Source organism: Elephantulus edwardii, unplaced genomic scaffold, assembly GCF_000299155.1.
Source record: "Elephantulus edwardii isolate Elephantulus edwardi_28Jun2011 unplaced genomic scaffold, EleEdw1.0 scaffold00005, whole genome shotgun sequence".
Classification (NCBI taxonomy): Eukaryota; Metazoa; Chordata; class Mammalia; order Macroscelidea; family Macroscelididae; genus Elephantulus; species Elephantulus edwardii.
The window spans coordinates 3590923-3607457 of NW_006399755.1; the positions used below are offsets into that span (position 1 = coordinate 3590923).

General features: G+C 37.1%; 1 protein-coding gene across 1 annotated transcript in view; it reads right to left on the reverse strand.

Annotated features, from left to right (window-relative positions):
* Window positions 1-16535, reverse strand: part of AGBL4 (ATP/GTP binding protein-like 4) — a 1996071-nt gene that overhangs the window by 1282519 nt on the left and 697017 nt on the right. Inside the window, exon 4 of the mRNA XM_006879803.1 lies at window positions 8962-9056. Within this exon, the coding sequence (XP_006879865.1) occupies window positions 8962-9056 (95 nt within the window). The remainder of the gene's footprint in view (window positions 1-8961; window positions 9057-16535) is intronic.

Consider the following 16535-nt stretch of genomic DNA (forward strand, 5'->3'; position numbering starts at 1 on the left):
CACTATTGGGCAGTAGTTCTCCTTTGTAACAGTTATCACAGTTTACTGGAGTCATATACTTAATCCTGACCCAAGAGAATACATAAACTGTATAAATAAAATAGCCTTATCTTTTTTCACTGTTATATTTTAATGGTTTGCATAAATATTAGTCCATCGGAACTACTCAGTAAGTATTTAGTGTTAGAGAGAAGGACTAGAAGAAGGGAGAAAAGAATAAACCAAAGGGAGGAAGAATGTTGGGGAGGAAGAAAGGGCCTCTGGCCAGGACAGATCGCCTAAACTCTGGATAAGTGCAAACCTCCCAATAGCCTTTAATACGGGGTAGAGAAAGCTCCCCTGTGTTTGGCTGTACCAGCTTGAGAAAGCTCGCCACCAGGGAAGATGGCTGACACATTTGTTAAGCTGGGAATGGTCTGCACAAGGCTGAGGTTCTCCTAACCAATCCACATGTCCCACATCTGTAAGCCCACCCTATCCTGTCTTCCTCTTTACTTGCTTGTATATAAGTGTGCTGCAGTCCCCAGTAAAATTGAACTGGATTGACTCTCGGATCCTCTCCCAGAGTGGTGTATCCCCATTGTGCTTATCCCCATCAGGGTGTTGCTGTTAGTTGCTGGCAAGTAGACAGCGATAGGGGAATTATACAAAACCATTATTGAGTAAATTAGGGAAACAGAAAATAAGACTACAAAAAGTATTTACAGATCCATTTGATTCTTACAACAACTCTATGAGAAAGCATTTGATTCTTACAACAACCTTGTGAGAAAGCATTATCAAACATTTTTTTTTACACTTAGGTTTGTAGAAGATGCAAATCAAAACAACTTCGAGATATCATCTAACCCCAGTCAGAATAGCAAAATTTCACAGAGTAGCAAACAACAAATGCCGGGCAAGGTTGTGGAGAAACTGGAACCTTTATTCACTGTTGGTAGGAGTGTAAAATGATGCAACCACTAAGGAAGGCTGTATGGCACATTCTCAAAAAGTTGTAAATTGAAATACCGTTTGACCCAACAATTCCTCTATTGGGAATATACCCGAAAGAAACCAATTGCCACCCAGGCAGATATATGCACACTCAAGTTTATTGTGGCTTTGTTCACAATAGTAAAGAGTTGGAAACAACCTAAGTGCCCATCAACAAATGAAGGATAGATAAGCTCTGGTACATTCACACAATGCAATACTATGCTGCATTGAAAAACACGGAACTCATGAAATATTATTCAAAATGGGTGACCCTGGAAGACATTATGCTGAGTGAAATATCTCAGTTACAAAAGGACAAATACTGCATAGTGTCACTGTTGTAGAATGGGACTGACATCAGGATTGGGGTGAGACTGAGAAACATTTGATAAATTACGTATACTGCATTGAAACAGATGAGGGAGAGAACATTTTAAAAGCAATATATGATTGGATATTATGGTTATGACAAGAGTATAGAGTGAAGGTTGCATAGTGGAGTGTACTCAGAGAGGGCGGGATTTTATACCAATGAAGGAATTTTTCTTTTACTTTTTAAAGAGAAGAGTGAACTGGGGGGCGGGGAGATGTGGACAGAGAGAAAAATGCAACAATGAATGAATGGAAATAAAAATCTCTGTAAATGTTCATTAAAATTAATAAAATAATTTTTTTAAAAAGGCATAGCATTGACAAATATTGCAGAACAGAGCAGGGTAACACTGCATGTTCAAAATTGGGAAGGGTGTACGCCAAGGATGCATCCTGTCTCCATACCTTTTCAACATGTATGCAGAGCAGATTATCCGGGAGGCTGGGCTCTATGAGGAGAAGTGTGGCATCAGGATTGGTGGAAGACCTATTAACAATCTGCATTATGCAGATGATACAACCCTGCTTGCTGAAACTGAGGAGGACCTCATGCACTTACTGCAGAGGGTCAAGGACTGCCGCCTTTAGTATGGACTGAGGCTCAATATCAAGAAGACAAAGATTCTCACCACTGGACCATTGGCAACATCAGGATGGATGGTGAAGAGATTGAGATTTTTCACAGCTTCAGTTTGCTCGGCTCCATGATCAACACTCTTGGCACCAGCAGCCAGGAAATAAAAAGAGATATTGTGATGGGAAAGTCTGCTGTTAATGACCTCTCTAAAGTACTCAAGAGCAACGGTGTCTCTCTGGAGACTAAAGGTGAGCCTGATACAGGCCATGGTCTTTGCAATCACTTGTTATGCATCAGAGTGTTGGACAATGACTAGGGAGGACAGAAGAAGAACTGATGCCTTTGAGCTGCGCTGCTGGAGAAAAGTATTGAATGTATCATGGACTGCCAAGAAAACAAACAGATTCATCCTGGAGAGGGTTAAATCAAGCTACCCCTTGGAGGCAAGGATTCTGGGGCTTCGTCTGACATACTTTGGGCATGTTGCAAGGAGGGACAGGTCCTTGGAGAGGGACATCATGCTTGGGAGGGTGGAAGGATGGTGCAAGGGGGGAAGACCCTCTATGAGATGGATTGATTCAGTGACTGGGGTAATTGGGATGGATGTGTCAGAGGCAGTGCAATTGGCACAGGATAGAGCAGGGTTTAGGGCTGTTGTACATATAGGGTCGCTATGAGTCACAAACTATTTGATGGCACATAACAACAACAACAACATTGTAAAAGTGAAGAATAACTACTAAAATGTATTTAAATATCTAGAATGGGAAAGGAAAAGAATGAAGGAGGTAGATTCTTACATTTGATTTCATTTTTACTATAACCCTGTGAGACAGCATTATTTAAGCACTTGATTTACACTCAGGTCCATAAAATATATGTTGTTGTTGTTGTTGTTAAGTGTCATCTACTTGTCTACGACTCATAGCAACCCTATGCACATTAGCTCTGAAACCTGCCCTCTACTGATCCACTCTCATAGTCTCCAACAAGTGCTTTAGTCACTGGGTTAACTCTTCTCATTCTGAGTCTTCCTCTCCTGAGCTGTTCTACCATGATGTCCCTCTCCAAGGACTTGTCCTTCCTGGCCACATGCCCAAAATATGGGAGATGGTGTCTCTAAATTCTTGCCTCCAGGGAGCAGCCTCGTTTTACATTCTCCAGGATATATTTTGTTCTCCTGGAAGTCCAAAGTATGTTCAACACTCTTCTCCAGCACTCTTCATCACAACTCAGAGACATCTATCTTTCTTCTATCATCCTTAGTTATTGTACAACTCTCTGATGTACAGCAAGTAACTGCAAAGACCATATTCTGGATCAGGCACAATGTAGTCTCCAGACTGATATCATTGTTCTTCAGTACTCTAGAGAGGTCCCTGACAGCAAGCTTTCTCAATGAAATCCACCTTTTGATTTTCAGACTGTGAGTGTGAAGAGTGTTGATTGTGGACTCAAGCAAGCTGATGTTAACAACAATCTCAAGCTCTTCACAATCCATCATGAAGCTGCCAATTGGCTCAGTGGTGAGCATCTTTATTAACGTTGAGTTTCAATCCATATTGAAGACTAGTTTCCTGCAGCAACCACCTCATGTCCTCTAGAGTTTCAGAAGGCAAGGTTGTGTCATCTGCATAAATCTTCCTCCAGTCCTGATCCCACAGTTTTCCTCATAAAGTCTGGCCTCCCGAATGACCTGTTATGTATAGACTTTGCTGCTGTTAAGTGCAAATGAGCCAGCTCCCATTCATAGAAGTCCTATATACAACAGATCAAATTCATCCGATCCTGCACCATATTCATACTCTCTGCTGTGTGTCCATTATTGCAGTCACTTTATCCATGCATCCCTGTAAAGCTCTTTATCTCTTTAACCAGCCTTCTACTACTGTAAGAATGGTGTACTTATCTAGTGACTCCTGACCAGGTGTCAAAAATGCATGAGGCACAGTTTTACCACTTTTATTTCTGATAACTGGCACAGGGAATGGAAGAAAGTTCTAGGCAGTATGATAGCAAACTTTAGAAAAGCCATGATGTTAGCTTAGCACATGTTAATAGCATGACTTCAGACATAAATGGAAATACTGTTTTGAATTAAAATTTTTATCTCTGTGTTTCTAAAAAAAATCCAGTGAGTCTTTTGCCTTGTCATGATGTTATTATTCAAATAAAAAAGATGACAAGAACTTCAATTTCTGTTCTACATAAAAAAATTTTTAGAGTTTGTGAAACTCCTATCTTTACTGCTCCTTGAATTATCAAGTGAATTTATCTGTAAGGTGCCCTACACCTACATAAATAGTGATGTATATTTAAAAAGATTCAGACTGAAGTTGATTCAACCTTCTCTCTTCTTAACCAAATAAGTTAGAATTGACTTGAGCTACATTCATTCAGTTACAAGATCTTCATATTATAAAAGTATTACCATAGTCAAGTTATATCGGAAGATAAAGAATTAATGTGTGGCTAAGAAGTGTTGCTAAGAAAATTTGCTTAACAACTTTTTGTACATTTTCATCCCTTCCCTTGCCTTTCTCTGATGTGACACAGCTTCCCTTTGTTTACTTTACCAGATGAGAATCTCTTCTCCTACACAGCAACATACTTGTACATCTTGTTTTTCTATATCATAAAATACAATTATTCCTGCAGTAAAAAATTTCCTTTATATTCTAATAGAGTTTTGGTCTAGTGCTTCCATTTAAAAAGCAAAAGTTACTAAGGATGCTAAAAGAATCACCAGAACAAATTAGTGGAAAGGGGAGAGTAATAGATATGATATTTAGAGATAATTTAATAAAATTCCAAATTGAAATTCGTCATTTGGAACTCAATAAGAACACCTAAAATTAATAATTGAGAGACTTGATTATTGGGAAATGATTATGTTCTAGTTCAAAGTCAGACTTCATTTTGGTTTTAGCATAAGACTGGAACCTGTCATATATCTAAGTTTCCACGGTGTTCTGCCACAAAAGTGTCTTTCAGAGAAGAACTGAAAATTATAACAAAGAACAGATATTTAACTTTAGCCATGCTCAACAAACAATGAAGGAGAAACAAACACTGTTTTTTGAGGAAAGGTTTTCCAGAGAATATTTATCCAGAGGCTCTAGAAATAACATTTGCACAGAATAAATATACACAAAGTTTAGAAGAGGCCATGACACTAGAGACACTATCACCAATATCAGATGGATCTTGGCTGAAAGCAAACAATGGCAGAAGAATATCTATCTGTGTTTCATTGACTATGCAAAGGTGTTTGTGCAGATCACAACAAACTGTGTCTAACTTTGAGAAGAATGGGAATCCCAGAACACTTGATTGTTCTCATGTGAAACTTGTACTTGTAACAGGCAGCAGTCCTCCAAATAATGCAAGGAAACACTGTATTATTCAAAATCAGAGAAGGAGTGTGTCAGGAATGCATCTTGTCTCCTTACATTTCAATATATACGCAGAACAGATCATTTAGGAGGCTGAACTTTATGAGGAGGATTGTGGCATTAGGACTGGAAGAAGACTCATCAACAGTGTGCATAACCTTACTTGCTGAAACTGAGGAGGACCTGAAGTATTTGCTGCAGAAGTCAAGCTCAACATTAAGAAGACAAACATTTTCAGCACTGGGCCAATTGGCCAGCACCGGGATAGATGGAGAAGAGACTGAGGTTCTTAACAATTTTAGCTTTCTCAGCTCCACAATCAACACTCTTGGACTGTTGTTGATTGCCATTGAGTTGAGCATGACTCATAGTGATCCTATGAACAAAAGACGTGAAGCCTTTCTATAATTACCATCATTTCTCAAAGTTCGTAGTTTCCACGAGCAGTCAGGAAATCGGAAGATGAATTGCACTGGGGAAGTGTGCTGTCAGAGACCTCTCCAAAGTGCTAAGGAGCAATTATATCAGTCTAGAACTAAGGTGAGCCTGAGCCAGGACATGTTCTTTGCAACTACTTGCTATGTTTCAGAGGGCTGGACAATGACTAAGGATGCAAGAAGAATTTATGCCTTTAAGTTGTGACACTAGAGAAGAGTACTGAACCTACCATGGACTGACAAGAGAATAAACAGGTCTACTTTGAAGAGGGTGAAGCCAAGTTTCTCCCAGGAGGCAAGGATTCTGAACCTCCATATCATACATTTTGAGCCTGTGGCAAAGAGTGACCAAACCTTAGAGAAGGAGATCATGCTTGGAAGGGTGGAGGGACAGCACAGGAGAGGAAGACCTCGATGTGATGGATTAACACAGTAGCTGGGATAATAGGGTAGGTTGAAGTTAGTGAGACTGGCTCAGGATATGTACAGTTCAGAACTATTGTGCATAGGGTTGCTATGAGTCACAGGCAACTTGATGGTACATAACAACAACAAGAAGTATGCTCAGAAGCACAGAGGGACATGCACCTACACACAGGCTAGGAATGAAAACTTGTTTTCCTTTGGGAAAAGAATGCAATGATTATTGTTGCTGTATAAATCTTAACAAATTTCCTGGAGGAAGAAATACAAAATCATTTTTAAGACTCTATTAAGAAAATCACCATTGGCTTTCTTTTGATGGCAAGGCATTGGGGTTTATTCCCCACTGTATTTTTATATTTATTTTCATACAATAATTTACTTACATTGTGTTTCATTCATACAAATTGTTTTCTTTACAATCCTTCATTTATATTGTGATGGCAAGGTTTTGAGATATGTGGTTATATATGATCTTGTTAACATATAGATTGTCCTATAATTATCATTTTAGCTTCAATTCAGATACACAAAGCAAAGTACCGTTGATCAGATCTTAGAGGCAGTTGAGAGATTGTCACAAACAGATAAAAGAGAAAAAGTATAACAGTTGGGCCAGGTGCAGCAAAGCAATATACAGTTTCAAGGAAGGTATTTTTATCTTTCAGTAAAGATTTTAATATCATCATCTGCTGCCTTTATTTTATAAACTTAAAATTCTTAGCCCAGCATTTATAGAAAATTGCAAAATATCAATTTTAGATCAAAGTACAATTCAGTATTCATTAATTTCTAGGTTTTCATAAATACAGACATTTGGATCTGATTTTCTCACTAGCTATTAAAATTTGAATAAGAATAAGAAAACAATATTAACAATTTCTTACATTTTAATAGTATTTTACACAATACTACTGATAATAGATAACGTGTGTTTGGCACTTAACAATTCCCAAGCTCTTTACATGTAAATTCTTATAACTAATTTTGTTTAGTTCAGCAAGTATCTATTTAATACCTACTGTGTAGTAGATGAAGGAGGAAAATGCCTCTGTCTTCAAAACCTCTTATTTTGGCATACTCTAGTAATGTTTGTTGAATTATGTTGTTTATTGAAATGAATGTATGAATTAACAAAGTATCTGTCTGGAATTACAGTGTGGATAAATATAAATAATATAGGCTCCTCCCTTTATCATTTACGATCTTGAGAAAGTAATAACATATCCTAGCTTCAAAATATTTATCTATAATGTAGAGATATTTAAAATCTCCCCTAAAAAATTGCTGTGAGCATTATTAACAGTTAAGTGTAAAGTATCTGACATATAATAGTCTCTCAGTAAAAAGGTAGTTATCATCAATCATTATCATCACATCATCATAATTACTATTATTAACCAATCCACCCCCTCTTCCTCTTTATGACAATGGTACACACACACACACACACACACACACACACACACATGTGCATAGGCCCACGTTCCCTTTCTTTCTCTCTCTCTCTCTCTCTCACACACACACACACACACACACACACACACACACACACAGTAAAAGGGCCACAAAAATCAAGCAAACCAAGAGAAATCTATTAAACTGTAATTTTCAGTGGCTCTACTTTAGGTTACTTCATAATAAATGAGTTTGGGAAAAATATAGAATATATTTTAATTACACATTCCTATTATGTCATGAAATGCAGCATCAGGATTGGTGGAAGAGCCATCACAATCTGCGTTATACCTTGCTTCCTGAAACTGAGGAGGACCTGAAGCACTTGCTGCAGAGGGTCAAGGACTGCGGCCCTCAATATGGACTGAGGCTCAATGTCAAGAAGACATCAGGGTGGATGGTGAAGAGATTCAGATTGTTCACAGCTTCAGTTTGTTTGGCTCCACAGTCAACACTCTTGGCACCAGTAGCCAGGAAATTAAAAGACATATTGCAATGGGAAAGTCTGCTGTTAGGGACCTCTCCAAAGCATGAAGAGCAACGGTATCTCTCTGGAGACTAAGGTGCATCTGATACAGACCATGGTCTTTGCTATCACTTGTTATGGGTTAGAGAGTTGGACAATGACTAGGGAGGATAGAAGGAGAATTGATGCCTTTGAGCTGTGGTGCTAGAGAAGAGTATTGAATGTACCATGGACTGCCAAGAAAACAAACAGATTCATCCTGGAGAGGGTTAAACCGGGCAGCTCCATGGAGGCAAGGATTCTGAGACTTCGTTTGACATACTTTGGTCATGTTGTAAGGAGAGACGGGTCCTTGGAGAAGGACATCATGCTTAGGAGGGTGGAGGGCAGACACAGGAAGGGAAGGCCCTCTATGAGGTGGATTGATTCAGTGACTGGGGTAATCGAGATGGGTTTGTCAAAGACAGTGCGATTGGCACAGGACAGAGCAGAGTTTAGGGCTGTTGTACATAGGGTCGCTATGAGTTGCAAGCGACTCGATGGCACACAACAACAACATGATGCCATGATAAAAGACAAACAGGACAGGAAATATACCGACTCGCAAATTTTACTATTCCTCAAAATAAAATGTTAGCCAGTCAAGCAGGGGATCATGTAATCTATGCCAACACCAAAGGAAAAAACTTAGGACCCAGACGATGATCATTAAGAAATCAATCTTATTCCTATTAATGCCAGTGAAGCTGATCCAGAGTCATACAGAATATATGCTTTGCCACATCCATACATAAGATACAAATGTGCCCTCAGATTCTCCAGCAAGAAAGGCTTTACATTCCATAAGTCACTTACCATTTTGATCTACTTGTAGATTTCACCATAGGGGCCATCCCATCTCTATAAAGACTCTTGGTCTTGCTGAAGTTGACAATGTTGAAAATGACCCTCTGAAAAAGAAAAAAGGATTAAGTTCTTCCAAAGGATATATATGTATATAAGTCACCACTACTTACATTGGGTTAACTTAAAGGTCAACAGTTTCAACCTTCCCCTCTTCCCCCCCCCCCTTCTCCAGGGGAAGAGGATAGATTATCAGCCTTAAAATCCAATCACGATTCAGACTTGGCTCCACAACTGTGAGTTTCTTTTTTTCTTACTTTTAAAAAAACAATTTAAACAGGAAATAATAAGAGTTAAAGGGAAGCATAAAAATGAGCAACCAAATTCATCTTGAGGGTATATATACTTATGGAATATATTTGTGTCAGTTTAGCATAATAGTTAAGCACACACTCTGGAACCTGGAACCTTACGTTTTGGTGGTGTAGTCTTGTAGGGAACCAATTCAAAGGCATTAACAACAACAAAAGTAGTTTATTAAGGAAAATAATACAAGAAATCTTGACTTTTCAGGTTTCATGCAAACTGTTTATAGGTGTTTTCATAAGATACATTAAAAGAAATGACACTCCTAAGGTAACAAACTAATACTAGTAACAACTAACTGTTAGAGTTACTATTTCTGCCCATCAACAAAGGAATGGATAGAGAAGGGGTGGTATATTCACACGATGGAATACTATGCTGCTTTGAAAAACAAGGAACTCATACAATATTATTCAAAATGGGTGACCCTGGAGGACATTATGCTGAGTGAAGTATCTCACAAAAGAACAAATACTGCATGGTGTCACTGTTGCAAAACAGGACTGACATCAGGGTTGGGGGGGAGACTGAGAAAGATGGGTTCAATAAATATATACTGCATTGAAACAGATGAGGAAGAAAACTGTTTAAAAGGGACATGTGATTAGGTATTTTTGTCATGACAGGAGTCCAGAGCAAAGGCTGCATAGTGGAGTGGACCTGGGGGGAGGGTTTGTAAAACAATGTAAGAATTTTTCTTTTACTTTTCCAAGAGGGTAGTGTACTAGGGGGGAGGGATGGGAGGGGAGAAAAGTGCAACAATGAATGAATGGAAACCCAAAGTCTCTGTAAATTTTCATTGAAATTTATAATAAATTTTAAAAGATAAAAAAAGTTACTATTTCTGAGTACTGAATTTTGAATTAAGTATTTAGGTGCCTTGAGTATAAAAATTATTTGATTGTTTATTAAAATCAACAGGATAACTTTTGAATACGGGCTCATGCTTAGGGCTTATGCCCAGACTATGATGTCTCAAACATGAACTCAGTTATTTTGGAGATAATGAACTTTTTGTTGTTGTTGTTTTTTACCAAAACTTTTTTAAATAAATTTTTCTTTTATTACTGGTTAACTTGCAAGTTCTTATACATTGCTTTTCACATTGAGTCTTACTCATTTCTTTAATTCAGCCTTCCCTCCTCCCTTTACTCACTAAAGTGTACAATCCTATAATTATCAACCCCTGTAGATCCACACCTGTCCATTCTTCCCTGCCTAACTTGGGCTCTCACATCCATTTTACTAGTTATCTTTCTATATCTACAATAATGGTTTTATTGACTATGTGACCTTATAGGATTGAGTTAGTTCACTGAGCATAATGTTCTCCAGTCCCTCCCAAGTTAGATAGTAATTTTCAAAATTATTGCTCATGCAGGCTGCACACATCATGTGAATGTACCATTTCTCAATCTATTTGATTGTGATTAGACATTTGGGCTTTTTTCCATGTTTTTTCAGTGGCGAATAGCACTGTTATTATTGGTATGTAAGTCTTTGTTTTTGCCTCAGTGCTCATTTTCTCTATGTTCAACTTTTTGAGGAAATGACAAACTACTTTTCAGAGTTGTACTATTTTACAGTCCCAACAACAAACACATCCTCTCCAACATTTATTACTTGCTGCCCGGTTAGATTTTGCCACTACTACTGAAGTAAGATGGTATCTCATTGTGGTTTTGATTAGCATCTCTTATTGTTAGTGATTATAAGCATTTCTTCATATATCTGCTGGCCATCCAAATATCTTCCGCTCTAAAAGGTCTTTCCATGACTTTTGCCCATTTTGTAATTGAATTATCAGTTTTTCTCTTGTGGAGGCCCTGTAGGATTCTGTAAAATTTTGTTATGAGACCCTTGTCTGAGATGCTATTACCAAATGTTTTTCTGTTTTGTTTTTGTGTTGGTTTTTTTCCTGGTCAACAGGATTTCTTTTCACTCTGTTGGAATTTCTTTTCTGTCTGTAAGCAAATGTTTTTATGCACACAGGGATTTAATATTTAGAAAGTTCATCAATTTTATGCTCTATTGGTTGTGTATTTCTGGCTGTATTTGTCAGCCTTTTTATACCTTGAGCTGGGCATTCTAAGCTTGGTCCTACTTTCTCTTATGATCTTTATGGTTTTAGGCTTTACTCCTAGGTCTCTGATACACTTTGAGTTGACTTTTGTGTATGGTGAAAGTTGTGCAAACTGCTTCAGCTTTTTGCAGGTAGAAATCCAGTTTTCCCCAAACCATTTGTTAAAGAGATTGCCATGTCCCCATTTGATAGGTTTTTGTTTCCTTGTCGAGTATCAGTTGACCACAGACAGATTAATTTCTGGGTCCTTAATTCTATTCCATTGGTCTATGTGCCTGTCACTGTACCAGTGTTATGTTGTTTTGGTTACTACTGCTGGATAGTAGGTTTTGAAATAAGAAAGCGGATTGCCTCCCACTTCATTCTTGTTTTTCAGAAGTTCTTTGCTTATTTAAAATCTCTTTCTTCTCCAAATAAACTTGCCAATTGCCTTTTCTATATCTCTGAAAAATGACTTTGATATCTGTACTGGGATTGTGTTAAACATGTAGATTGCTTTTGGTAAGATTATCATTGTTACCATATTGAATCTTCCTACCAGTGAACAGAGAACATTTTATTGTTTTTTAGATCTTTTATTGTATCTTACAGAAATTTTTGGTAGTTTTCTTTGTAATGGTCTTTTGTGTCTTTTAGTTAGGTTTATTCCTACGTATCTCAATTTGGGGATGGCTATTGTAAATGGCATTGCTTAATTTCTTTATGTTTTGTATGTTACTGTAGAGGTATCTCATCAACTTATGTATATTCATCTTGTATCCTACCACTCTGCTAAATTAATCTACTAGTTCTAACAATTTTTTTGGTTGAGTCCTGGGGTTTTCTGTATACATTTTCATGTTATCTGCACATAGCGACAGTTTCACCATTTCTTTTTTGATCTGGATGTCTTTTAGTTCCTTCTGTTATTGCACTGCCCTAGAAAATACTGCCAACAAAATATTGAATAGGAGTGATGACAGAGACATTCATGTCTTGTCCCCGTTCCCAAGAAGAATGTTTTTATTCTTTCTCCATTTAGAATAATGTTGGCTCTTGATTTTGCATATATATGTTTCACAATGTTGAGAAAATTCTATTCCTATTTTTCTGAGTGTTTTAGTCAGGAAAAGGTGTTGTATTTTGTTTACTGCCTTTTGTGCATCAATAGCTAGGATCATGTAGTTCCTATTTGCTTTCTTAATGTCATGAGTTTCATTTATTTATTTTTTTTATGTTGAACCACTCTTGCATACCTGTTACGAGTCCCACTTGGTTACGATTTTATTTTTTTATATGCTGTTGGATTCTATTGCCAATACTTTGTTAAGGATTTTTGCACCTATATTCATATGAGATAATGGTCTGCAGTTTTCTTTCTTGGTAATATCTTTGCTTGGTTTTGGTATCTGGATTATGCTTGCTTCATACAATGACTCTGTGAATGTTCCTTCTTTATTTCTTTTAAATACTTCAAGTAGAATTGGTGATAGAGCTTCTCTGGATGTTTGGTAGAATTCACCTGTGAATGAATGCATCTGGTCCAGGAGTTTTTTCTTGTATGGAAGTCTTTTTATGACCTATCCAATTTCTTCTTTTTGATGGGTCTGTTCAAATGTTCTACATGTGTCCAGGTCAACTTGGGTAAGCCATGATTATCGAGAATTCTGTCAATTTCCTCTACATTTTCAAATTTCTCAGATTATAACTTTGTGTAGTGTTCTGATATTATTGATCTAATTTTACCTGGTTATGTTGTGATGTCACCTCTATACTTTAATTTTTCCTCACATTTAAAAAAATCAGTTTGCTTACAAAGTTTGTATACATTGTGGTTTATGCCATTCTTCATTCACATTGTGTTTCATACAATCATTACCATGCATTATGTTATACAAAATTAATTACCATTAGACCTTGCCCATCATTACCCTGACTTTCCACCCAGATTCTTCCCATTTCCTCCCCCACCACAAAACTTTGCAAGCCTGTGATTTCACCCCTACTCATCCTCACCTCTCTTCTACAACCCCTTTACCCTTTAAGCTCCCATACTTGTCTCCCTAGTTATAATTCTATTTTAACAATAATTTTGTTGAGTATTTGTTCTTATGAGACTGAGTTAGTTCACAAAGCATAATGCCCTCCAGTCCCTCCCAAGTTATGTAGTATTTTTAGAAATTGTTGTTTCTGAGTGCTGCACAGTATTCCATTGTCTGAATATACCACAATTCCTCAATCATTCCATTGTGGTTGGATCTTTGAGCTGTTTCCATGTTCTTGGAATGACAAATAATGACGCTATGAACATTGGTATACAAATTTCTATTTATGACTCAGTTTTACTTTTCTTGGGATATATTCCTACTAGTGGAAAAGCTGAGTCATGTGGAGTTTTTAAGTTCAACTTTTTGAGGAAACACCAAACCGCCTTCCAGAGTTGTCCCATTTGGTTTCCAATGGTTGTCCCATTTCACAATCCCACCAACATATATGAGAGATCCCACCTCTCCACATCCTCCGCATCCAATATGTATGCTTGCTGCCCTGCTAAACTTTGCTACTGCTACTGGAGTGAAATAGTGTCTCATTGTGGTTTTGATTTGCATGTTTCTAATTGCCAGTGATTTTGAACATTTTCTTCATGGGTTTTTTTGTTTGTTTGTTTGTTTGCCATCTGGATGTCTTCTTCTATGAAAGGTCTTTCCATGTCTTTTTGCTCATTTTGCAAATGAGTTATAAGTCTTTTTCTTGTGGAAGCCCAGGAGTATTCTGCCAACTTTTCTTATGCGATCCTTGTCTGAGATGTTGTTGTCAAATATTTGTTCCAGCCTTTCTTTTCACCCTGCCGGAAAAGGTTTTTGATGAGAACAGAGATTTATTCTTTAGAAAGTCCCATACATCAATTTTATCCTCTCCAGAATGTGCACTTTTAGCTATATTTGTCAGTCTCTTTATATCATAGACTAGGCCTTGTAAACTTGGTTCAAATTTGTCTCTTATGGACTTTACAGTTTTGGCCTTTACTTACAGGTTTCTGATCCACTTTGAGTTGGTTTTTGTGAATGGTGTGAGATGTGAAGCCTGCTTCAGCTTTGTATAAGAAGTAGTCCAGTTTTGCCAGCACCATTTGTTGAAGAGGTTGTCATTTCCCCATTTGATAAGTTTTATTTCCTTGACAAATATAAGTTGACCATAGATAAGTCCATTTCTGGGTTCTCTATTCTGTTCTATTGGTTTTTATACCTGTCATTGTACCAGTACCATGCTATTTTGGTTATTACTGCTGTGTGGTAGGTTTTGAGGTCAAGAGGTCCCACTTCATTTTTGTTTTCCTGAAGTGCTTTGCTTATCTGGAGTCTCTTTCCTCTCCAAATAAACTTGACAATCTCCCTTTCGATCTCCTTGAAAAATGAATCTGGTATCTGTATTGGGATTGTGTTGAACATGTAGATTATTTTTGGTAGGATTATATTTTCATAATATTGAGTCTTTCTATCCATGAACAGGGCATATTTTGCCATTTATTTAAGTAATTTATTGTGTCTTGCAGAAATGTTCTGTAGTTTTCTTTGTACAAGTCTTTGGTGTCTCTAGTTATGTTTACTGCCAAATATCTCAACTTGTTATTGGCTACTAGAAATGGTATTGCTTTTTTAATTTCCTTCTCTGAGCTCTCTTTGTTACTGGAGAGGAATCCCACTGATTTTTGGATATTGATTTTTTATTCTGCAGCCCTACTAAATTGGTCCGCTAGCTGTAACAGTTTTCTAATAGTTTTTTTTGTTGAGTCCTGGGGTTTTCTGAGTACCCTATCATATTATCTGCATATAGCAACAGTTTGCCATCTCTTTGCTGATTTAGATTTCTTTTATTTCCTTCTCCTGTCGTATTGCCCTAGTAAGTATTTCTAATACAATAATGAATAGATGTGATAAAAGTTAGCATCCTTGTCTGGTCCCTACTCACAAGCAAAATGGTTTTAGTCTTTATTTTTTTAAATGCTATGTTGGGAAAATTCCCTTCAATCCCAATTTTGCTAAGTGTCTTAATCAGAAAGGGATGTTAGATTTTGTCTAACTCCTTTTCTGCATCAATTGCTAAGATCATATGGTCCTTGCTATTTGGTTTGCTAAAGTGGTAAATTACACTGATTGTTTTTGTAATGTTGACTCATCCTTGCATACCTGTTATGAATCCCACTTGGTCATGATGAATTTTTTTTTAAATGTGCTTTTGGATTCTATTGCCTAGGATTTTGTTAAGGATTTCTCTATCTATATTCATGAGAGATATTGGTCTGTAGTTTTCTCTTTTGGTAATATCTTTGTCTGTTTTTGATATTAGGATAATGCTTGCATCATACAATGACTCTGAGAGTGTTCCATTTTTTCCTATTCTTTTAAATAATTTAAGTAGAATTGGTGATAAATATTCTCTGGATGTTTGGTATAATTCAGCTATCAAGTCATCTGATCCAGTAATTATTTGTAGGAGAGTCTGTATGATATGCTCAATTTCTTTTTTTGTGATGAGTCTATGGTAATATTCTACATTTGTCCTTGTTAATCTGGCTTCAATTGTTTTTCTGTTTTCTATCTCGCAGATTTCAGTTCTTGTCCTTATTATATTATTTCATTTCTTCTAGTGGCTGTGGGATAAGGTTGTGCTTCTTTTTCTATTTGATGAATGTGTTGAGTAAGATCATTAATTTTACTTCTTTGTTTTGTATGTGTTTGTCTATTGCTATGAGCTGGACCCTGAGGACTTCCTTAGCTGAATCTCAGGCATTTTGGTACATTGTTTTTTTGGTTGGTTTGTTTTTTTTTAAATTTTCATTAGTTTCAAGGAACTTTTTTGTTTCATTCTTTATTTCTTCTATAACTAAGTCATTCTAGCAGGCCTGATTAAGCTTCCATACTGGTGGTTTTATAAACATTATCCTCTTGGGGTTAATTTCTAGTTTGGTTTTTTAAAAATTTCTTTATTTTTCATGTTGCACCCCTCCCCCGCCCCCCAACCACTCTCCCCCGTTTGCTCCTCTCCTTGAAAAGCAAAAGAAAAACTTCCTCATTGGTACACATTCCCCCTGCACCTCCCCCAATCCCACCCCCACCCCAAACATAATCCCCTCTGCAACCCTCATTGCGTACTCCTA